The sequence below is a fragment of the Haematobia irritans genome, chromosome 4, assembly GCF_050003625.1.
Source record: "Haematobia irritans isolate KBUSLIRL chromosome 4, ASM5000362v1, whole genome shotgun sequence".
Lineage (NCBI taxonomy): Eukaryota > Metazoa > Arthropoda > Insecta > Diptera > Muscidae > Haematobia > Haematobia irritans.
In genome coordinates, this window is record NC_134400.1 from 13,279,366 (window position 1) to 13,306,038 (window position 26,673).

The 26,673-nt window shown below is 27.8% G+C and overlaps 1 protein-coding gene across 2 annotated transcripts in view; it reads left to right on the plus strand.

Moving 5' to 3' along the window:
* The window catches only part of LOC142237163 (Ig-like and fibronectin type-III domain-containing protein 2), a 521,807-nt gene that overhangs the window by 421,318 nt on the left and 73,816 nt on the right, over positions 1-26,673 (plus strand). For both annotated transcript variants that reach the window (XM_075308520.1, XM_075308521.1), the window contains exon 12: positions 7,894-8,207. In XM_075308520.1, coding sequence (XP_075164635.1) covers positions 7,894-8,207 — 314 coding nt within the window. The remainder of the gene's footprint in view (positions 1-7,893; positions 8,208-26,673) is intronic.

Sequence of the window (26,673 nt, forward strand, 5' to 3'; positions counted from 1 at the left end):
TGGACCTAGGTAGGCATGGTTGTTAATGACCATATAATAGCACAATGTACCAAATTTCAACTCACTCGGATGAAATTTGCTCCTCCAAGAGGCTCCAAAACCAAATCTCGGGATCGATTTATATGGGGCTATATATGATTATGGACTGATATGGACCACTTTTGGCATGGTTGTTAAGTATCATATACGATCACCACGTACCAAATTTCAAGCAGATCGGATGAATTTTGCTTCTCCAAAAGGCACCGGAGGTCAAATCTGGGGATCGGTTTATATGGGAGCTATATATAATTATGGACTGATATGAACCAATTCCTGCATGGTTGTTGGATACAATATACTAACATCAAGTACCAAATTTCAACTGAATCAGATGAATTTTGGTCTTCCAAGAGGCTCCGGAGGTCAAATCTGGTGATCGGTTTATATGGGGGCTATATATAATTATGGACCGATGTGGACCAATTTTTGCATGGTTGTTAGAGACATATACTAGGTTAGGTTAGGTTAGGTTAAAGTGGCAGCCCGATAAAATTTCAGGCTCACTTAGACTATTCAGTCCATTGTGATACCACATTTAACTAAAAGTACCTATTACATATGGGCACTTCTAGTCTTAAACCACTGAACCTTCTCTATTATTTACTTTTGTGGAACCAACTAGATTGCTCCAAAAACATTAACAAACTGCTTAAGTTAACGTTTTCCAGGTCAGCCAGTAATCTAAAGCTATATGCTCCTAAAATTCGCTTACGCCTTACACAAAAAGCAGGACACTCACACAAGAGGTGTTTAATTGATTCCTTTTCCTCCACGTCATGACAGCTTATACAATAGTCATTATACTTCGCACCTATAGTTTTTGCAAATTCGCCTATCAGGCAGCGACCCGTTATAGCAGATATTAGGAGTGCTATCTGACGCCTTGAGAACACTAGCATATCTAGTGTGCGGTTTAAGTTTAAATGGGGCCATATTTGCTTGGTGTCGTTACAACCCTTGCAATTTTCCCATCGAATATTGGCCATCATAACAGCCTTCTCACGCAGTAAGAGCTTGCAGGTGGCCAGAGGCATACCAACAGATTCTAGTTCCCCTGGAATATGTAAGGTAGTTCCTAGCCTTGCTAACACATCTGCTTCACAGTTCCCCGGTATGTTCCTATGACCAGGCACCCATATTAGGTGAATATTGTACTGCTCAGCCATCTCGTTGAGAGATTTGCGGCAGTCTATGGCCGTTTTTGAGTTAAGGAACACAGAGCCCAAGGATTTTATTGCAGGTTGACTGTCTGAGTATATATTAATGTCAATATTTGTTGGAACATTACTTCTCAGCCAATTCACCACCTCTCTTATTGCCAATATTTTAGCCTGAAAAACACTACAGTGATTAGGTAATCTTTTCGCTATTCGAATTTCCAGATCTTTAGAATATACTCCGAACCCCACTTGTCCATTCAATTTGGAACCATCAGTATAGAAATCTATATATCTTTTATTCCCCGGGGTCTGTGTACACCACGCCTCACTGTTGGGAATTAGAGTTTCAAACTTTTTGTCGAAAAGTGGGTTTGCCAGGGTGTAATCCACTACGTTAGGCACATCTGGCATTACTTTGAGGACCGAACTATGACCGTACATTTTTTCCGACCATAGCGATAGCTCGCGCAACCGCACAGCCGTTGTTGCAGCTGACTGTTTGGCCAAAATGTCTAAAGGCAATAGATGTAGCATGACATTAAGGGAGTCTGTTCCTGTATTACTAAATGCGCCTGAGATACATAAGCTCGCCATACGCTGAACTTTATCTAAACAAGTCGGTTTCTGAAGTGCCGGCCACCAGACTACAACACCGTATAGCATTATAGGTCTAACCACTGCCGTGTATAGCCAATGCACAATTTTTGGTCTTAGTCCCCACTTTTTCCCTATTGCCTTTTTGCACGAGTACAAAGCTACCGTGGCTTTTCTCGCCCTCTCTTCAATATTAAGCCTAAAATTCAGCTTCCTGTCCAAAATAACGCCAAGGTATTTTGCACACTCACCAAAGGGAATTTCAGTACCCCCTAAGGAAATGGGCCTAACCGTGGGAGTTTTGCGATCTTTGCAGTACATGACTATTTCTGTCTTTGCTGGATTTACACCAAGACCATTATCTTTCGCCCATTTCTCAGTCATCCGGAGAGCTCTCTGTATAATATCTCTGATTGTGGATGGGAATTTTCCCCTGACTGCTAGCGCCACATCATCTGCGTATGCCACTACTTTTATCCTTTCTTTTTCTAGAGAAACCAAAAGGTTGTTTATAGCAACATTCCAAAGAAGAGGTGATAGAACTCCTCCTTGGGGAGTGCCTCTGTTCACATACCTTTGTATGTTTGCTTGCCCTAGTGTGGCTGAAATACGTCTCTTCATTAGAAGTTCGTCTAACAGCCTAAGTATACCTGGATCAACATTCAGAGTTTTCAGTCCATTTAATATCGAGCTCGGATGGACATTATTGAACGCCCCTTCGATGTCTAGAAACGCCACGATTGTGTATTCTTTGACAGATAGTGAGCTTTCAATAAAGCTGACCAGTTCATGCAATGCGGTCTCAGTAGACCTGCCCTTCGAGTATGCATGCTGTCGTTTCGAGAGCAAACCTGAATCCACGCTAGTTCTAAGATACATGTCTATCATCCTCTCCAGGGTCTTAAGTAGGAATGAGGATAAGCTGATTGGTCGGAAATCCTTCGCACTCGAGTGAGAGGCTTTTCCTGCTTTAGGTATGAAGACGACTTTTGTTTCCCTCCACTTTTCTGGAATATATGCTAAGTTTACACATTGTTTATATATCACCGTCAACCAGGGGATAATTCTTTCAGCCACTGCCTGTAACTCCGCCGGAGTAATTCCATCAGGTCCGGGGGATTTGAATGGTCCAAAGCTATTTAAAGCCCATTTTATTCTAGATTCCGACACAATTTCCTCGATAGGAAATGATCGCTGAGCCTCTGTTACACCGCCGGAACATGGTTCAACCGTCTGATTTCCAGGGAAGTGTGTGTCCAAAAGTACTTCCAACGTCTCCTCACTGGACGTTGTCCAATTTCCCTCCGATGTTTTAATGAAACCTGGAGCGGTGTTAGTGGATGCTAGTACCTTCCGTAGTCTGGAAGCCTCTGACGTATTCTCAATACTGCTACAGTAATCATCCCAAGAGTTTTGTTGAGACCTTCTCAGTTCTCGTTTATATTCTCTCAGATTCATCTTGTAAGTGTCCCAATCCTCCGGAGCTCTTGTGGACTTTGCTTTGTTAAAGAGCTTCCTGCAGGATTTCCTCATATTACTTAACTCCGTAGTCCACCATGGCGGCCGATTTTTCCCCTTGGCTTTCCTCTAGGGCATGCAGCTTTCAGTGAAATGTTGAAGGCCTTAGTAATCCGCTCCACTGCGTGTTCGATATCTTGCACAGTGCTCATATTTGTCTCCGGCACTTCCGGTATCATCAAATTGAACGATTCCCTATACCTATTCCAATCAGCTTTCCTAACATTTGGCGGAAATATGGTCTTTGAAGTACGAACAGCCAATCTGAAACTGATGTAGCGATGATCTGAGAAGCTATGTTCCCTCAAAACTTGCCACTCAGATATCTTATCATTCAGTTCCGGAGAGGTCAACGTTACGTCCAAAACCATATACTAACACCATGTATAACATATACTAACACCATGTATCAAATTTCAGCCGGATCGGATGAAATTTGCTTCTCTTAGAGGCCTCGCAAGCCAAAACGGGGGATCGGTTTATATGGGGGCTATATATAATTATGGACCGATGTGGACCAATTTTTGCATGGTTGTTAGAGACCATATACTAACACCATGTATCAAATTTCAGCCGGATTGGATGAAATTTGCTTCTCTTAGAGGCCTCGCAAGCCAAATCGGGGGATCGGTTTATATGGGGGCTATATATAATTATGGACCGATGTGGACCAATTTTTGCATGGTTGTTAGAGACCATATACTAACACCATGTATCAAATTTCAGCCAGATCGGATGAAATTTGCTTCTCTTAGAGGCCTCGCAAGCCAAATCGGGGGATCGGTTTATATGGGGTCTATATATAATTATGGACCGATGTGGACCAATTTTTGCATGGTTGTTAGAGACCATATACTAACACCATGTATCAAATTTCAGCCGGATCGGATGAAATTGGCTTCTCTTAGAGGCCTCGCAAGCCAAATCTGGGGATCGGTTTATATGGGGGCTATATATAATTATGGACCGATGTGGACCAATTTTTGCACGGTTGTTAGAGACCATATACCAACACCATGTACCAAATTTCAGCCGGATCGGATGAAATTTGGTTCTCTTAGAGGCTCCGCAAGCCAAATCGGGGGATCGGTTTATATGGGGGCTATATGTAATTATGGACCGATATGGACCAGTTTCTTCACGGTTGTTAGAGACCATATACTAACACCATGTACCAAATTTCAGCCGGATCGGATGAAATTTGCTTCTCTTAGAGCAATCGCAAGCCAAATTTGGGGGTCTGTTTATATGGGGGCTATACGTAAAAGTGGACCGATATGACCAATTTTCAATACCATCTGACCTACATTAATAACAACTACTTGTGCCAAGTTTCAAGTCGATAGCTTGTTTCGTTCGGAAGTTAGCGTGATTTCAACAGACGGACGGACGGACGGACGGACATGCTCAGATCGACTCAGAATTTCACCACGACCCCGAATATATATACTTTATGGGGTCTTAGAGCAATATTTCGATGTGTTACAAACGGAATGACAAAGTTAATATACCCCCCATCCTATGGTGGAGGGTATAAAAATAGAGTTACTACCCTTTTGTTTAATATGTGCGATATGTATTATCTATAAGAACTACATTAAACCTATTTTGCTTTTTCTGTAAATTTAGTTTGTAAGAAAAGATAGAATTAAAAATATGTTGTCATTTTTTTAAATTTAATTAAATCTACTTTATTTTATTTATGTGTTTTTATTATTTATTTAAATATTTTAACAAATAGTATTATTCCTCATACTATTTGTTAAACTTTTTCCAAAATTCCAGACAATAGGCCATCTGAATCTGGCAACCCTAATCTAACGTGAATAGAGTGATCTAAACTAGTTCACCGCTGATTGAGTCGTATAGTTGGCCTTAGTCAAATAACATAGAAATAACATTTTGCAAAAATTTTCTTTAGAAATAAAATTTTGAAAAAATTTCCTTTAGAAATAAAATTGTGCAAAAATTTTCTATAGAAAAAAATTAACAAAATTTTCAAAAAAAAAAAAATAAAATTTTGACAAAATTTTTCAAAATTTTCTATAGAAATAAAATTTTAACAAAATTTTCTATAGAAATAAAATTTTGCAAAAATTTTCTATAGAAATAAAATTTTGCAAAAATTTTCTATAGAAATACAATTTTGACTATATTTTTTAAAGAAAAAAAAAAAATTTTCTATAAAAAATAAAATTTTGGCAAAATATTCTATAGAAATCAAATTTTGTAGTTGTTGTATAGTTGACCTTTGTTGATTATTTGTGGAGTTTGTAAGGCTTGAGGTCATGTTGTAATAAAACAAAATAAAATTTTAGTTTTTTATACTGTTTGAGTTTTAATTATTTCAAATATTTCGAACACCACCGTTGTCCGTCTTCAGGAAAAATTAAATTTTTAACTAGTGGTCTTGTTGTGACTTGCTCGCCACTACGTTTGAGTTTACACTCACAAAAAAAAAATTGACAAAATTCTCTATAGAAATAAAATGTTAACAAAATTTTCTATAGAAATAAAATTTTGCAAACATTTTCTATAAAACCAAAATTTTGACAAAATTTCCTATAGAAATAAAATTTTGCAAAAATTTTCTATTGAAATAACATTTTGCAAAAATTTTCTGTAGAAATAAAATGTTGACAAAATTTTCTATACAAATAAAATTTTGACAAAATTTTCTATAGAAATAAAATTTTGACAAAATAGAAATAAAATTTTGACAAAATTTTCGTTAAAAATAAAATTTTGACAAAATTTACTATAGAAATAAAATTTTGACAAAATTTACTATAGAAATAAAATTTTGACAAAATTTTCTATAGAAATAAAATTTTTACAAAATTTTCTATAGAAGTAAAAAATAAATAAAATTTGTACAAAATTTTTTATAGAAATAAAATTTTGACAAAATTTTCTAGAGAAATTAAATGTTGACAAAATGTTCTTTAAAAATAAAATTTTAACAAAATTTTCTTTAAAAATAAAATTTTGACAAAATTTTGTATAGAACTAAAATGTTGACAACATTTTCTATAGAAACAAAATTTTGACAAAATTTTCTATAAAAATAAAATTTGACAAAATTTATTTTTATAGAAAATTTTTATACCCTCCACCATTCTAAAAAATTTACTATAGAAATAAAATTTTGACAAAATTTTCTATAGAAATAAAATTTTGACAAAATTTACTATAGAAATAAAATTTTGACAAAATTTTCAATAGAAGTAAAAAATAAATAAAATTTGTACAAAATTTTCTATAGAAATAAAATGTTGACAAAATTTTCTATAGAAATAAAATTTTGACAAAATTTTCTTTTAAAATAAAATTTTGACAAAATTTACTATAGAAATAAAATTTTGACAAAATTTTCTATAGAAGTAAAAAATAAATAAAATTTGTACAACATTTTCTAGAGAAATAAAATGTTGACAAAGTTTTCTTTAAAAATAAAATTTTGACAAAATTTTCTATAGAACTAAAATTTTGACAAAATTTTCTATAGAAATAAAATTTTGACAAAATTTTCTATAGAAATAAAATTTTGACAAAATTTGCTATAGAAGTAAGAAATAAATAAAATTTGTACAAAATTTTTTATAGAAATAAAATTTTTGTTTTTTTGTTTTTTGATCTCAGCTTAAAGCCATGCATTGACTAAACTACAAGTGTAGCTTAACCAACAGAGGAAAAGTATGCTTGTCAAATTTATTTGGGCAAAGCCCTATAGACTGCAAGATGGTTGGATGTACAGCTGTTTCGGAATTACCACATTCCTCATCAGCATCCTCTACTTGCAGCAAAACTATCAACCAATTATCAGAATAAATTCGGGTAATTCACTCAACCCAACGTGAACTACACTTGAACCTCCCGAAAAAGGGTTTGATAGTCGGCTACTGCCTAAACAAATTTGCCAGCATATCTCTTTTCCTTTGCCAAACTCAAATCATCGATTTGTATGTATTTGGCTGGGTTTGTTTTTGAGCGTGCTTCCTCTATCTTCATTCGTTTTGTTTGTTATTGTTGGCTTCTCTTCAATCGTTATTGTTGTTTTTTTGTTTTTTGATCTCAGCTTAAAGCCATGCATTGACTAAACTACAAGTGTAGCTTAACCAACAGAGGAAAAGTATGCTTGTCAAATTTATTTGGGCAAAGCCCTATATATATATATGACAAAATTTTCTATAGAAATAAAATTTTGACAAAATTTTCTATAGAAGTAAAAAATAAATAAAATTTGTACAAAATTTTTTATAGAAATAAAATTTTGACAAAATGTTCTAGAGAAATAAAATGTTGACAAAATTTTCTTTAAAAATAAAATTTTAACAAAATTTTCTTTAAAAATAAAATTTTGACAAAATTTTCTATAAAAATAAAATTTGACAAATTTTTTTTTAGACTATAAGTTTAATAAATAAATAAATAAATAAAATTTTGACAAATTTTTCTAAAGAAATATAACATTTATATTTTTTTTTTATTTTCCTCAAAATGAGAACAATAAATATTTTTGTTTTTTATTAATATTAAAATTTCCTATTCCTGTCGTATATCTATTCCCAAAATGCAGGCACAGATAGCATACCTGGACCCGTAGTAGATCTACATACAACAATGGTTAGTAATACATCAATATCGTTAACATGGTCACAGCCAGATGTCGAGGGCAACAACAATTCAACCGAGTCAACAGAGGCAACCACAATCAATGACAAATCAACAGATGAGGCAACATCATCACCGAAAACTGCTTTAGAATTAGCCAACACCAGCAGCATCACCAGCACAGCCAACTCAATGGATGATGATTCTATTGATTTTATTGTTCAGTATGGTAAAGTCAATAACATGACCATGTATGAGACAGTGGCCAAATTGGAAAATGTAAGTATAGCCTCCACTCATATTTACTTAAGAGTTATGGATACATTTGTTGGACTTTCCAAAAACGATATGATGATCACTATGATGACAATTCGGTTAGGGTTATCCAATTTTACAAATGTTGTTGTTGTAGGGCACGTTTATTTGGTGTATCATCATCATCTGCAATTGCATAGACGTGGACTATTATCTCTTTTTTTTTGGGGAAATCTTCCACTATTTGTGGCTTCTAGTTTGTGTAGATTGATGTATTGAAGTCCTTTGATGTAATATCTCTTTGATGGATTAGGAAAATATTTTGATCTATTTTTAACACTTGTGAGTAGACCAATATGAAGGAGGGGAGAGAGGTGAACGATGTAGACTTATTAACTTTATTAAAAACTTTTTGTAATTAAACAAAAAACCAGTGAGTAAAGTAGAAAGTCGGACGGGTCCGACTATATCATACCCTAGACCACCCCTACTGAATTAGTAAACATAAGCATTTGTGGGGTATCATTGGTATAGGTTTTAGAGAACATAAAGGGGGGTACATGTTTATGGGTGTCTTGTCACAATCTGAGCAGAAATGTCTAATATTTGGAGCTATAGTTTATTTTGCACCAAAAGAGTTAGTATGTTAGTAATATTGAGACCATTATTAAAAAAGAGGAAATCGGTCAATTAGTTGTGGGGTAATAAATCCAAATGTCTGCAAATAGGGGCAATTGATTTATGTAAGAGCAACATGTAAGTCTAATTACGATCGGCTAGTACATCAAAATTTGAAATTTGAGTAACATTGGTTAATAAATAAAAGTATTATGGTCAAATTTGGGAAAATCGAGCGATGCTTATATATGGGACCTATATCTAAATCTGAACCAATTTGTATAATATTTTGCAGGTATGATTGATACCACAGAAGGTCCCTATGGTCAACAAAAAAAGGCTATTAGGGGCAAATTTTTCAAAATCGGGCGATACATAAAGGGTGATTCTTTTGAGGTTAGGATTTTCATGCATTAGTATTTGACAGATCACGTGGGATTTCAGACATGGTGTCAAAGAGAAAGATGCTCAGTATGCTTTGACATTTCATCATGAATAGACTTACGATCTGCCACAACGTCGAATTTTCAGTGAATGGGCCCTAGAAAAGTTGGCAGAAAATCCGCTTTTTTATCGACAAATTTTGTTCAGCGATGAGGCTCATTTCTGGTTGAATGGCTACGTAAATAAGCAAAATTGCCGCATTTGGAGTGAAGAGCAACCAGAAGCCGTTCAAGAACTGCCCATGCATCCCGAAAAATGCACTGTTTGGTGTGGTTTGTACGCTGGTGGAATCATTGGACCGTATTTTTTAAAAGATGCTGTTGGACGCAACGTTACGGTGAATGGCGATCGCTATCGTTCGATGCTAACAAACTTTTTGTTGCCAAAAATGGAAGAACTGAACTTGGTTGACATGTGGTTTCAACAAGATGGCGCTACATGCCACACAGCTCGCGATTCTATGGCCATTTTGAGGGAAAACTTCGGAGAACAATTCATCTCAAGAAATGGACCGGTAAGTTGGCCACCAAGATCATGCGATTTGACGCCTTTAGACTATTTTTTGTGGGGCTACGTCAAGTCTAAAGTCTACAGAAATAAGCCAGCAACTATTCCAGCTTTGGAAGACAACATTTCCGAAGAAATTCGGGCTATTCCGGCCGAAATGCTCGAAAAAGTTGCCCAAAATTGGACTTTCCGAATGGACCACCTAAGACGCAGCCGCGGTCAACATTTAAATGAAATTATCTTCAAAAAGTAAATGTCATGGACCAATCTAACGTTTCAAATAAAGAACCGATGAGATTTTGCAAATTTTATGCGTTTTTTTTTAAAAAAAAGTTATCAAGCTCTTAACAAATCACCCTTTATATATGGGAGCTATATCTAAATTTGAACCGATTTCGATGAAATTTTGCCCATACTATATCTAAATGCCATAGAAGATTCCATTTAGCCAACTTTGAGTACGATCGGTTGATAAATAAGGGTTTTACGGCCAAATTTGACCAAATCGGGCGATACATATATATGGGAGCTATATCTAAATTTGAACCGATTTCGATGGAATTTCGCACATACAGTTAGAGCTATAGTAGATTACAATTAGCCAACTTTGAGTACGATCGGTTGATAAATAAGGGTTTTACGGTCAAATTTGACAAAATCGGGCGATACATATATATGGGAGCTATATCTAAATTTGAACCGATTTCGATGGAATTTCGCACATACAGTTAGAGCTATAGAAGATTACATTTAGCCAACTTTGAGTACGATCGGTTGATAAATAAGGGTTTTACGGTCAAATTTGACCAAATCGGGCGATACATATATATGGGAGCTATATCTAAATCTGAACCGATTTTGATGAAATTTCGCACATACAGTTAGAGCTATAGAAGATTACAATTAGCCAACTTTGAGTACGATCGGTTGATAAATAAGGGTTTTACGGTCAAATTTGACCAAATCGGGCGATACATATATATGGGAGCTATATCTAAATCTGAACCGATTTTGATGAAATTTTGCAGACTTAAAGGGCGATGAAAAAGTTTACTATGTGCAAAATTTGATGACGATCGGGTTGTAAAAAAGCGCAACGTGACTCCATTTGTCGAAATCGGGCGATACATATATATGGGAGCTATATCTAAATTTGATCCGATTTCTTCAAAATAGCAAATTCAATAGCATTCGTCCTTGTACCCAAAAAAAACACTCTGTACCAATATTCATCCAAATCGGTTAATAATTGCGACCGGAATCGTGTGAACAACAAATACATGGACAGACGGACGGACGGACGGACGGACACCAAGCGCTACATCGACTCATCGGGAGCCACCGTGGTGCAATGGTTAGCATGCCCGCCTTGCATACACAAGGTCGTGGGTTCGATTCCTGCTACGACCGAACACCAAAAAGTTTTTCAGCGGTGGATTATCCCACCTCAGTAATGCTGGTGACATTTCTGAGGGTTTCAAAGCTTCTCTAAGTGGTTTCACTGGAATGTGGAACGCCGTTCGGACTCGGCTATAAAAAGGAGGTCCCTTGTCATTGAGCTTAACATGGAATCGGGCAGCACTCAGTGATAAGAGAGAAGTTCACCACTGTGGTATCACAATGGACTGAATAGTCTAAGTGAGCCTGATACATCGGGCTGCCACATAACCTAACCTAACCTAACCTACATCGACTCAGGAGGTGATTCTGAGTTGATCGGTATATATTTTATGGGGTCTAAAATCAATATTTCTGGTAGGCACATTTTTTGGCCGATCAAACTTATTGTACCCTGACCACTATGTGGTTTAGGGTTTTAAAAACATACTATAAATAAATATAAATTTTATTCCTATGTAAAATTAATATTTTAGAGAACATTTTAAGTTTCGCAATACTGAATTTTTAAAGATTTTTTTTTAATTTTATTTCATTTGAAAATCTTCTCAAAATTCTATTTTTATAGAAAATTATTTTTTTTTTTATTTTTCTCAAGAAATTTGTTTCTATAAACAATTTTTGACAAAGTTTAATTTCCATAGAAATTACGAGACTTTTTACATCTATATAAAATTTTCCTTAAAATTTTTATTTTATAGATTTTTTTAAATTAAAAAAAAAAATATTTTATAGAACATTTTCAAAATTTTTAAAAAAAATTTGAAATGTTCCCAAAATTTTATGTCAACAATAGTTTCGTTAAAAACCGCAGAAAATGATATCAAAATATTTGATTCTATACAAAATTGTCAACAAAATTTAATTTCAATAGAAAATTTTCTACAAATTTAATTCTTACAAATCAATTTTAATTTATATAGAAACGCTTTAAACGCTACATCGACACAGGAGGTGATTCTGAGTTGATCGGTATATATTTTATGGGGTCTAAAATCAATATTTCTGGTAGGTACATTTTTTGGCCGATCAAACTTATTATACCTTGACCACTATGTGGTTTAGGGTATAAAAACATACTATAAATAAATATAAATTTTATTCTTATTTAAAATTAATATTTATAGAAAAATTTTTAAGTTTCGCAATACTGAATTTTTAAAGATTTTTTTTTTTTTTTTTAAATTTTATTTCATTTGAAAATTTTCTCATAATTCTATTTTTATAGAAAATTATTATTATTATTTTTTTTTTTTTTTTTTTTTTTTTTCTCAAAAAATTTGTTTCTATAAACAATTTTTGACAAAGTTTAATTTCCATAGAAATTACGAGACATTTTACATCTATATAAAATTTTTCTTAAAAATTTTTATTTTTTAGATTTTTTTTAAATTAAAAAAAATATATATATTTTATACAAAATTTTCTAAATTTTTAAAAAAATTTTTAAATGTTCCCAAAATTTTTATGTCAACAATAGTTTCTTTAAAAACTTTACTTAATTTTTTTCCGCAGAAAATGATATCAAAATATTTGATTCTATACAAAATTGTCAACAAAATTTAATTTCATTAATATTCCCCGTTTCATTTGTTATTTAGATACCATAAATTATTCAAAGTTTAAAAATTATGTTTAAGTTGAAAAGTTGTGTTATGTAACTGAACTCTTAAAATAGAATTATTAAATTATTGTGTAAAATGAATTCATTCAAACAATAAAAATAGTATAAAAAAAAAAATAAAAAAAAAAATAAAATTTAATTTCAATAGAAAATTTTCTACAAATTTAATTCGTACAAATCAATTTTAATTTATATAGAAACGCTTTAATGTTTTGTTTTATTTTATTTAAGCAACTTTTATATAGAATAAAATTTTCCTTTAAATTTTGAGAATATTTTCTATAGATACAAAACAAAATCAAAATCAACAAAAAAAGCAAAATGAAAAACATAATTCGTCAACATTTAATTAGTATAGAAAAATTTTTGGCCGATCAAACTTATTATACCTTGACCACTATGTGGTTTAGGGTATAAAAACATACTATAAATAAATATAAATTTTATTCCTATCTAAAATTAATATTTATAGAATAATTTTTAAGTTTTGCAATACGGAATTTTTAAAGATTTTTTTTTTAATTTTATTTCATTTGAAAATCTTCTCAAAATTCTATTTTTATAGAAAATTATTTTTTTTTTATTTTTCTCAAAAAATTTGTTTCTATAAACATTTTTTGACAAAGTTTAATTTCCATAGAAAATTTTTTACGAGACATTTTACATCTATATAAAATTTTCCTTAAAAGTTTTATTTTTTAGATTTTTTTTAAATTTAAACAAATATATCTATATTTTATAGTAAATTTTCTAAATTTTTAAAAATTTTTGAAATGTTGCCAAAATTTTTATGTCAACAATAGTTTCGTTAAAAACTTTACTCAAATTTTTTTGCGCAGAAAATGATATCAAAATATTTGATTCTATAAAAAAATTGTCAACAAAATTTAATTTCAATATTTCAATTTCAAATTTTCTACAAATTTAATCAATCAACAAAAAAAAAAAACAAAATTAAAAAATAATTCGTCAAAATTTAATTAGTATAGAAAATTTTTCCTTACCTCTCCTCTCTCTATATTAATTCCATAATTGTCCAAGGAGAGGTCGGGCAAGGAGATGTCAAAGAAGGAGCCTTATTTTCAGCATATGATCACCTCTACGTTTTGGGAAAACTTTTTAATAAATCTCTTGCTCCGCTTATATTTCTATAGAATTTTTTCATTTTTGTTTTTAGATTTCATGCAAAAGTTTATATCTATCGATTTTTTTTAAGATTGTATCTTTTTAATAATTTCTGCTCAAAGATACTTTTGAAGACTATGTAAAAATGACAAAAACAAATGCCAACTATATGTGAATATGTTTTCATCCAGATGAGAAAACATTTTAAATGTATTTTTTTATGAATTTAAGGTCAGTGTATTAAAACTTGACCACATATCTGTAGAAAAAAAACCCTAACCAGAGAAACTTAAATGACATCTCATTTAAGTTTAAAAAGTTTCCTATGGCACAACACGAAAAAAAACAGAAACTGAAATGAGAAAATGCCCTCCTTTTAATAATGGCGTCGTTTGATGTCAGAAAGAAACCACTAAAACTTCTAATGGCAAACAAGTGAACAGCGACCAGCAACTTAAGGCTCCTCATCCACTTCCAGTGTATCTCACATCACCACCCCAACCTCCTATCAGAATCGCATACGGTGGATCAATGTATGTAGCTCCACCAGAGGAATGTTGCACTTTGCACCAACATCATTTAGTTCGAAAAGCTAACATCAACCAAAGAAAAATCAAGAGCCTTTCGTAGAGAGCAAGTTTTGAATTTATTGTTTCATAAGGGAAGGGGAGGGGGGGAAACGAAAGAAACTAGAAAAACGTTGTTTGACAAGACTTTAATAATAGCATATTTTATGTTCTCATCTGCTAGGGCCTGATGGTAATGAAGTTTCCTTTACTTCGGAAAGATTACTCAAGTGTTTTTAAATTTTCATAGAGGCAACTACACAGGAGACTTTTGCCTTAGTAACTAAAAAGGTATTCAAAAAACATTTATAGCTTTCTAATGAATTTTTCTGCAGTAAATAAATTTCATAGGAATTTTCTATAGCAATAATATGTTGCGAAATTTAATAATGTAATCATAAATAAACTTGTCTATATAAATAAAATTTTGAGAAAATTTTCTATTGAAATAAAATTTTGGTAAAATTTTCTATCGAAATAAAATTTTCAGAAAATTTTCTATAGAAACAAAATTTTCAGAAAATTTTCAATAGAAATAAAATTTTAAGAAAATTTTCTATAGAAATAAAATTTTCAGAAAATTTTCTATAGAAATAAAATTTTCAGAAAATTTTCAATAGAAATAAAATTTTGGGAAAATTTTCTATAGAAATAAAATTTTCAGAAAATTTTCTATAGAAATAAAATTTTGAGAAATTTTTCTATAGAAATAAAATTTTCAGAAAATTTTCTATGGAAATAAAATTTTGAGAAAATTTTCTATTGAAATAAAATTTTGAGAAAATTTTCTTTAGAAATAAAATTTTCAGAAAATTTTCTATAGAAATAAAATTTTGAGAAAATTTTCTATAGAAATAAAATTTTCAGAAAATTTTCTATAGAAATAAAATTTTCAGAAAATTTTCAATAGAAATAAAATTTTGGGAAAATTTTCTATAGAAATAAAATTTTCAGAAAATTTTCTATAGAAATAAAATTTTGAGAAATTTTTCTATAGAAATAAAATTTTCAGAAAATTTTCTATGGAAATAAAATTTTGAGAAAATTTTCTATTGAAATAAAATTTTGAGAAAATTTTCTTTAGAAATAAAATTTTCAGAAAATTTTCTATAGAAATAAAATTTTGAGAAAATTTTCTATAGAAATAAAATTTTGAGAAAATTTTCTATTGAAATAAAATTTTGAGAAAATTTTCTATAGAAATAAAATTTTGAGAAAATTTTCTATAGAACTAAAATTTTGGCATAATTTCTTGTAGAAATAAAATTTTGGCAAAATTTTATATAGAAATACAATTTTGAAAATTTTTTTCTGTAGAAATTAAATGTTGCCAACATTTTCTTTAAACCATAAAATTTTGATAAAATTTTTTTGTAGAAATAAAATTTTGCAAACAATTTCTATAGAAATAAAATTTTGACAAAATTATCTATAGAAATAAAATTTTGAGAAAATATTCTATTGAAATAAAAATTTGGTAAAATTTTCTATAGAAATAAAATTTTCAGAAAATTTTCTATAGAAATAAAATTTTCAGAAAATTTTCTATAGAAATAAAATTTTCGGAAAATTTTCTATAGAAATAAAATTTTCTATAGAAATAAAATTTTCAGAAAATTTTCTATAGAAATAAAATTTTCAGAAAATTTTCTACAGAAATAAAATTTTGAGAAAATTTTCTATAGAAATAAAATTTTGAGAAAATTTTCTATTGAAATAAAATTTTGAGAAAATTTACTATTGAAATAAAATTTTGAGAAAATTTTCTATAGAAATAAAATTTTGAGAAAATTTTCTATAGAAATAAAATTTTGAGAAAATTTTCTATAGAAATAAAATTTTGAGAAAATTTTCTATAGAAATGAAATTTTGAGAAAATTTTCTATAGAAATAAAATTTGGCAAAATTATCTATTGAAATAAAAATTTGGCATAATTTCTTGTAGAAATAAAATTTTGGCAAAATTTTATAGAGAAATACAATTTTGAGAAAATTTTCTACAGAAATAAAATTTTGCAAAATTATCTATTGAAATAAAAATTTGGCATAATTTTTTGTAGAAATAAAATTTTGTTGTCGTTTCTTTTATTTCAGCTTAAAACCATACATTGACTAAACTACAAGAGTAGCTTAACCAACAGAGGAAAAGAATGTTTGTCAAATTTATTTGGGCAAAGCCCTATAGACTGCAAGATGGTTGGATGGACGCACGTTTCGGAATTACCACATTCCTCATCAGCATCCTCTACTTGCAGCAAAACTATCAACCAATTATCAGAATAAATTCAGGCAGTTTATTAAACCCAACAAAAACCACACTTGAACCCTCCGAAAAAAGGTTTTACATTGATAGCCGGCTTATGCCAAATAAATTCGAAACAAAGATATCTCTTTTCCTAAACGTAAAGAAACGACAACAATGCTTAAAGAACAAAACCAACAATAACAAAACAAAAAAGAAATAAAATTTTGGCAACATTTTATATAGAAATACAATTTTGAGAAATTTTTTCTGCAGAAATTAAATGTTGCCAACATTTTCTTTAAACCATAAAATTTTGATAAAATTTTTTGTAGAAATAAAATTTTTGCAAAATTTTCTATAGAAATAAAATTTTGCAAAAAATTTCTATAGAAATAAAATTTTGACAAAATTATAAATAGAAATAAAATTTTGAGAAAATTTTCTATAGAAATAAAATTTTGAGAAAATTTTCTATTGAAATAAAATTTTGAGAAAATTTTCTATAGAAACAAAATTTGGCAAAATTATCTATTGAAATAAAAATTTGGCATAATTTCTTGTAGAAATAAAATTTTGGCAACATTTTTTATAGAAATACAATTTTGAGAAATTTTTTCTATAGAAATTAAATGTTGCCAAAATTTTCTTTAAACCATAAAATGTTGAGATTTTTTTTTGTAGAAATAAAATTTTTGCAAAATTTTCTATAGAAATAAAATTTTTGCAAAATTTTCTATAGAAATAAAATGTTTGCAAAATTTTCTATAGAAATAAAATTTTGAAAAATGTTCTAATGAAGAAAATGTTTGATAATTTTTTTGTTTCTTTTTTGACGAAAATTTTCTATAGATATAAAATTTTGACAAAATTTTCTATAGAAATAAAATCGTGGCAAAATTTTGTCTTGAAATAAAATTTTTCCAAAATTTTCTATAGAATTTGGACAAAATTTTCTATAGAAATAAAATTTTTGAGAAAATTATCTTCACAAATAAAACTTTAACAAAATTGTCGATAGAAATAAAAGATTGGCAAAATTTTCGATAGAAATAAAATTTTGGGAAAATTTTCTATAAAAATAAAATTATGGCAAAATTTTCTATAGAAATTGAATATTGGCAAACTTTTCTACCAAAACAAAATTTTTGGAAAATTGTCTATAGAAATGCACTTTTGACAAAATTTTCTATATAGTAATAAAATCTTCTGTAGAAATAAAATTTTGAAAAAATTGTCTATACCATAGAAATAATATTTTGAGAAAGTTTTCTATGGAAACAAAATTTTAAGAAAATTTTCTATATAAGTAAATATGTAACTAAATTTTCTATGACAACATTTTCTATACAAATAAAATTTTGACAGTTTTTTGAGAAAATTTTCTATAGAAATAAAATTGGACAACATTTTCTATCGAAATTTTAGGAAATGTTTTTATATAAATAATATATTGAGAACATTTGCTATAGAACTAAAATTTTTGAGAAATATAGAAATAAAATTTTAGAAAAATTTTCTATTAAAATAAAATTTTGGCAACTTTTTCTATATAGTAATAAAATTTTGACAAAATATTCTATAAAATTAACATTTTGGTAAACTTTTCTAAAAAAAATAAAGTTCCTTCTAACGAAATAAAATTGTGCAAAAATTTGCTATAGGAAAAAAATATTACAAAAATTGTCTATAGAAATAAAATTTTGACCAAATTTTCTATAGAAATACAATTTTGACAAAATTTTCTATAGGAATAAAATTTTGACAAAATTGTCTACACACAAATTTTTGCTGATTCAATCACGAAATTAATTGATGCAATAATTTTTTAATTGAAATGTCTTCAATCACAGAAATGATAGTATCAACTAAAAAATTAATTTAAAGTCAATTAAATAATTAATTGATTAAATTAAAAAATTAATTGATACTATGAATTTTTGTGATTGATTTTTATTTCAATTAAAAAATTTGTTGAATCAATTAAATTTTTAATTGAATATTTTTTAAAACTCAATTAAAATTTTAATTGGAAAAATTTTTGTGAAATTTTTTTCTGTCTGTAGAAATAAAATTTTGACAAAGTTTTCTATAGAAATAAAATCGTGGCCAAATTTTGTCTCGAAATAAAATTTTGACAAAATTTTCTATAGAAATGAAATTTTGAAAAAATTTTCTATTAAAAAAAAATTGACAAAATTTTCTATAGAAATGTAATTTTGGCAAAATTTCCTATAGAAACAAAATTTTTGAGAAAATTATCATCAGAAATAAAATTTTAACAAAAAGTTTCTATAGAAATAAAATTTTGACAAAATTTTCTATAGAAATAAAATTTTGACAAAATTTTTTATAGAAAAAAAATTTTGACAACATTTTGTATAAAGATAAAATTTTGACAAAATTTTCTATAGAAATAAAATGTTGACAAAATTTTCTATAGAAATAAAATTTTGGCAAAATTTTCTATGGAAATAAAATTTTGGCATAATTTTCTATAGAAATCAAATGTTGGTAAAATTTTCTAAAGAAATAAAATTTCGACAAAATTTTGCTTGAGAAATAAAATTGTGCAAAAATTTTCTCGAGAACTAAATTTTGACAAAATTTTCTAAAGAAATAAAATTTTGGTAAAATTGTCTACAGAATTAAAATTAAAAACAAATTTGTATATATCAATGCATTTTTGAGAAATTATTCTATAGAAATAAAATTTTGACAAAATTTTCTACAGAAATAAATTGTTGACAGAATTTTTTTATAGAAATAACATTTTGAAAATATTTTCTAAAAAAACCAAATTTTGACAAATTTTTTAGAAATAAAATTTTGCATAGAAAAAGAATTTTGGCAAAATTTTGTGTAGAAATAAAATTTTGACAAAATTATCTATAGAAATAAAATGTTGACAACATTTCTTATAGATATAAAATTTTGACAAAATTTCCCTATAGACTGCAAGATGGTTGGATGTACAGCTGTTTCGGAATTACCACATTCCTCATCAGCATCCTCTACTTGCAGCAAATCTATCAACCAATTATCAGAATAAATTCGAGTAATTCACTCAACCCAAAGTGAAATACACTTGAACCTTCCGAAAAATTTGTTTAAGCAGTAGCCGACTATTAAACCCTTTTTCGGAAGGTTCAAGTGTATTTCACTTTGGGTTGAGTGAATTACCCGAATTTATTCTGATAATTGGTTGATAGTTTTGCTGCAAGTAGAGGATGCTGATGAGGAATGTGGTAATTCCGAAACAGCTGTACATCCAACCATCTTGCCGTCTATAGGGCTTTGCCCAGATAAATTTGACAAGCATACTTTTCCTCTGTTGGTTATGCTACACTTGTAGTTTAGTCAATGCATGGCTTTAAGCTGAGATCAAAAACAACAATAACGATTGAAGAGAAGCCAGATATAAAATTTTGCAAAAATTTTCTACAGAAATAAAATTTTGACAAAATTTTCTATAGAAATAAAATTTTGACAAAATTTCTTATAGATATAACATTTTGCCAAAATGTTCTATAGATATAAAATTTTGCAAAAATTTGTACAGAAATAAAATTTTGACAAAATTTTCTATTGAAATGAAATTTTGAGAAAATTTTCTGTAGAAATAAAGTTTTGGCAAAATTTTCTATCGAAATAAAATTTTCAGAAAATTTTCTATCGAAATAAAATTTTCAGAAAATTTTCTATAGAAATAAAATCTTGAGAAAATTTTCTATTGAAATAAAAATTTGGTAAAATTTTCTATTGAAATAAAACTTTGGAAAAATTTTCTATAGAAATAAAGTTTTCAGAAAATTTTCTAAAGAAATAAAATTTGGCAAAATTATTTATTGAAATAAAAATTTGGAAAAATTATCTATTGAAATAAAAATTTGCATAATTTATTGTAGAAATAAAATGTTGGCAAAATTTTATATAGAAATACAATTTTGAGAATTTTTTTCTATAGAAATTAAATGTTGCCAAAATTTTCTTTAAACCATAAAATTTTGATAAAATTTTTTATAGAAATAAAATTTTTCCAAATTTTCTATAGAAATAAAATTTTGGCAAAATTTTGTGTAGAAATAAAATTTTAACAAAATTTTCTATAGAAATAAAATGTTAACAGAATTTTTTATAGAAATAAAATTTTGAAAATATTTTCTATACAAACAAAATTTTGAAAAATTTTCTATAGAATTAAATTTTTGACAAAATTTGCTATAGAAATAAATTTTTGACAACATTTTCTATAGAAATAAAATTTAAACAACATTTTTTTGCTATATATCAGAGCCATGATAGTCATGGCTATTATGCTGCCACAACCTTAAAAGACAAGTACTGGTTTTTTGTTTTTGATTATGAGACATTTTTTATCCCAAATTGGACGGCATGGATTTAGAACTGACTCACTATCCTCTGGGCCATCAAATGTGAATTGTTTTATTAAGTCAGTTGTCCGTTTGTATCAAGCTTCCGTCATCCGAAATCCCCCATTTTGAATATTCAACAGTTTTGCAAATGTCAATTTTCCTAAATCTCCACTCGAGATATAATCCGCAAATATCGTTAGACTTCAATCATCATCAGCATCACCATTGTATTCTGCTATCGTTTACATGAATGACATGTGCCATATTTCGAGCAATATGCACTTCATGCGTTTTTTTTTTTTTTTTCTTTCCCATTCGTGATAGCCATGAAAATCCTTCGCTATCGTTAAATGTCATTGTCGAGAGACTAATCCATGGCCTTGCATAACAAATGCATTGGACTGAAGTGATCTGGTGTCTGGGATGTTGTTTCATCAACAGATTTGATACCATTTGCTCAAATCCATTCCCTGAATATGTTTTCTTGTTTTTATGTCCTTCTGTTTATGGCCTCCACTTTAGAATAGAAGGAAGGAAGTATACTAACACTTTTGGGAGTTTTGCATCATATGAAATTTGAAAAGTCGACCTTTCGAACCCTCGCATTTTTGAAAATTTTCAAAAAGTTGAAAGTTCGGAAAAGTCGATTTAATTTTCTCAAAGTCGCAAATTCGAAAGTCGACTCTTTCAAATTTGGAAAAAGCCCAAAACTCTAAATTTCCAAACTTTGTACGAGCGTTTAACATCGATTTTTTGTCTTTGTCTTTGTCTTTGTTTTTTTTTTTTTTTTTTTTTTGCAAAGAGTCGAATATTCGTAGAGTCCATTTTCGACTTTTGTATCCCTAGAATATTCATGATATTTTTGTTTTTGGATGTTGTCACCAACAATATGATTGTAAGGACATCTGTGTACTATGATAGGGGAAAATCACAGAATAATAAAAATAAACGAATATTCTCCAAATACTCTTGGGGCTTGGTGTAAAAAACTGATTCGAAAAAAAATGCAGGGAATTTCAAATTTTAGATTTACGCGCCAAGTAGCAAATGTTTTGGAAACCAAAACACGTTTTCAATGAGCACTTCAAACCGGGTAGAAGAGTGACAATGGTACGGTCGACACAAAAAGGGATACAGTAGTCAGGGAAGTTAATCTTTCGAAAGGGTTTTCTAAAGAACATTTTGTTAAAATTTCTTTTTTATAGAAAATTTTTACAAAATTTTATTTCTGTAGACAATTTTAGCAAAGTTTTATTTCTAAGAAATTTTTTGAAAAATTTTATTTCAAAATTTTATATTTATAGAAACTTTTATTTCTATAGAAAAATTTTTGAGAAATTATTTTTAAAGAAAATTTTGTCAAAATTTCGTTTCTCTACAAAATGTTTGCAAAATTTTATATCCAAACAAAATTTCAACAAAATTTTATATCTCTAGAACGTTTTTGAAAAATTTTAATTCCATAGACAATTTTTGAATTATTTTATTTCTATAGAAATTGTTTGAAAAATTTTATTTCTATAGAAAATTTTTGTAAAATTTGATTTCTATAAAAAATTTTTATAAAATGTTATTTCTATAGAAAATTTTATTACTATCGAAAATCTAATTACTACAGAAAGTTTTTCCAAAATTTTTGTTTTAAAGAAAATTTTTCCACAATTTTATTGCTATAGAAAATTGTGTCAAAATTGTATTTCTATAGAAAATTTTGTCAAAATTTTATTTCTATAGAAAATTTTGGCAAAATTTTATTTCTATAGAAAATTTTGGCAAAATTTTATTTCTATAAAAAATGTTTGCCAAATTTTGCAACCACAGAAAATTTTTGTAAAACTATATTTCTATAGAAAATTTTTGCAAAATTTTGTTCATATAGAAAATTTGTGAAAAATTATTTTTAGAAAATTTTGTCAATTTTTTTTTAGAAAATTTTGTCAAATCTTTATTTCTGTAGAAAAGCTTCGCAATATTTTGTTTCTAAAGAAAAAATTTTCAAAATTTCATTTGTTTCGAAAATTTTTGCAAAATTTTATTTCTGTAAAAAAATTTTCAAAAATTCTATTTCTATAGAAAACTTTTCCAAACTTTTATTTCCATAGAAAATTTTTGCAAAATGTTATTCCTATAGAAAATGTTTGAAAAATTTTATTTCTATAAAACATTTTGTTAAAATTTTATTTCTATAGAAAATGTTCTCAAAAATGTATTTCTGTAGAAAATTTTTGCAAAATTTTATTTCTGTAGAAAATTTTTGCAAAATTTTATTTCTATAGAAAATTTTTGCAACATTTTATTTCTATAAAAAATGTTTGCAAAATTTTATTTCTATAGAAATTTTTTAAAATATTTTATTGCTATAAGCAATTTTTTGCATATTTCTATAGAAAATTTTGTGAAAACTTTATTTTTATAAAATTGCCTAATTATATTTTTAAAGAAAAATTTGTCAAAATTTTATTTCTAACTAAAAATTTTGTAAAATTTTTATTTCTATAGAAAATTTTTTAAAAATGCTATTTCTAAGGAAAATTTTTGCAATTTTTATTTCAATAAAACATTTTTGCAAAATTTTATTTCTACAGAAAATTTTGGCAAAATTTAGTTCTATAGAAAAATTTTCCAAAATTTTAGTTGTACAGACAAATTTTGCAAAATTTTATTTCTATAGAAAACTTGTGCAATATTTTTTTTCTATAGGAAACTTGTCAACATTTTATATCTTTAGAAAATTTTTGTAAAATTTTATTTTTATAGAAAATTTTTGCAAAATTTTATTTCTATTGAAAATTTTTGCAAAATTTTATTTTGATAGAAAATTATTGCAAAATTTTATTTCTATAGAAAATTTTTGCAACATTTTATTTCCATAAAAAATGTTTGCAAAATTTTATTTCTATAGAAAATTTTTACAAAATTTTATTTCTATAGAAAATTTTATTTCTATAAGCAATTGTATCAAAAAAAATTTTTTTTTAAGAAAATTTTGTCAAAACTTTATTTCTATAGAAAATTGTCAAAATTTTACTTCTATAGAAAATTTTTGTAAAATTGCATTTCTATAGAAAAGGTTTGCAAAATTTTGTTTCTTAGAGAATTTTGCAAAATTTCTTTTCCATAGAAATTTATGTTTATTCTACAGAAATTTTTTGCAAAATTTTATTTCTAAAGAAAAGTTTTTCAAAATTTTATTTCTAAAGAAAAATTTTTCAAAATTTCATTTGTTTAGCAAATGTTTGCGAAATTTTATTTCTTTGGAAAATTTTTGCAAATTTTTTTTATACAAAATTTTTGCAAAATGTATTTCTATTGAAAATTTTGTCAAAATTTTATTTCTATAGGAAATTTTGTCAAAATTTTATTTCTACAGATTTTTTTTTTTATTTTTATAGAAAATTTTGGCAAGATTTTATTTTTATAGGAAATTTTCGTAAAATTATATTTCTAAAGATATTTTTTCAAAATTTTATTTCTGTAGAAAATTTTTGTAAAATTTTATTTCTATTGAAAAGTTTTGAAAAATGTTATTTCTGTAAAAAATTTTCAAAAATTTTATTTCTATAGAAAATTTTTCAAAATTTTATTTCTGTCGAAAATTTTTGAAAAAGTATTTTAATAGAAAATTTTGTCAAAGTGTTATTTCTATAGAAAAGTTTTGCAAAATTTTATATCCAAAGAAAAATTTTTCAAAATTTCATTTGTTTAGAAAATGTTTGCGAAATTTTTTTCCTATAGAAAATTTGTGCAAAATTAATTTCTATTGACAATTTTGTCATAATTTTATTTCTATAGGAAATTTTGTCAAAATTTTATTTCTATAGAAAATTTTATTTCTATAGAAAAATGTAGAAAATTTTTTCAAAATGTTATTTCTATAGAATTTTTTTTTTTCAAATTTATATAACCAATTTTATCAAAAAAAAATTAAAAGAAAATATCGTCACAATTTTATTTCTATAGAAAATTTTGTCAAAACTCTATTTCTATAGAAAAATGTGAACATTTTATTTTTAAAAAATTTTCAAAAGTTTATTTCTACAGAAAAATTTTGTCAACATTTTATTTTTGTAAAAATTTTTATCAAAATTTAATTTGATAGATTTTTTTTTGCAAAATGTTATTTCTACAGAAAATTTTTGCAAAATTTTTTTTATATCAAAAACTTTGCAAAATTTTATTTCTATAGAAAATTTTTGCAAAATTTTATTTCTATAGAAAATATTGTTAAAATTTTATTTCTATAGAAAGTTTTCTCAAAAATGTATTTCTGTAGAAAATTTTTGCACAACCTCCTTGCCATGTGAGGTGTAATTTGAGTCGTTCGATTTTTCTTATTACACGAACTGCTCAAACAATCTACTGATATTCCACAAATTAATTTTACAAATTTTTATGGAAAAATTGTTTTCCCACATTAATACATTCCAAGTAGCATCAATTATCGTTCCTCGAATGCACCCTCGAATTCACTGTCGATTGGTGCAACAATAGATAAAAATTTACAATGAATGCGGTGGATAAGAGAGTGTACATCACTTTAGAACGCGTCACAATCTAAACGAAATCGACTACTGGGGATTGACAGATACTGACAGACGGACAGGCCGACAGCCATAACGCCAGACCAACCAACCAACCGAACGGACTGACGCACGGCCAGACAACCACATTGTGAATATATGTATAGAGCTGAGATAGATGTTACGGTTTGCTTTGAATTGTATGGTGGCATGATGCGCTTTATGGCAAATTAAATTGCGCTGCGGCACCAAGGCTGCCGTTTTTGCTATTGCACAGTTTCTGCTATCTGCAGTTGGGCGATTCACCATTGCCAGCACCCATGCCAGCAGCAACAGCAATGAGTGAATGAATCAATGAATAGAGGAGGATTGGGTGATATGACTGCATGGAATGGATTACTTACTGGAGGTTTCGTAAGTTTTATGGACTCTTTATTTTAGGAATGGCTCCAAACCAATCGCCATTGCAACTCATACTGACTGCCAGGCTTTGTGATTAAAGTTTGCAGCGTGTTTTGGTTTCACACAGCGTTGCCACAACGAAATTTTAGTTTTGACCAAAATTTATCTCTATAGAATATTTTGCCAAAATTTTATTTCTATAGAAAATTTTTGCAAAATTTTATTTGTATAGAAAATTATTGTAAAATTTTATATTTTTTCAAAATTTTTCTTTCTATATTAAGTTTTGTCAAAATTTTATTCCTATAGAAAATCTTGTCAACATTTTGTTTCTATAGAGCATTTTGTCAAAATTTTATTTCTATAGAAAATTTTGTCAAAATTTCATCTCTATTGAAAATTTTGTCAAAATTTAATTTTCAAGGAATTTTGTCAAAATTTCAATTATACAAAAAATTTTGTCAACATATTATCCCGCAGAATTTTTTTTGCAATTTTTTTCTATAGAAAATTTTGTCAAAAATTTATACAAAATTTTGTCAAAACTTTTTTTCTATAGAAGACTTTGTCAAAATTTTATTTTTATCGAAATTTCGTCAAAATTTTATTTCTATAGAAAATGTTGACAACATTTTATTTCTATAAAAAATGTTGTCAAAATTGTATTT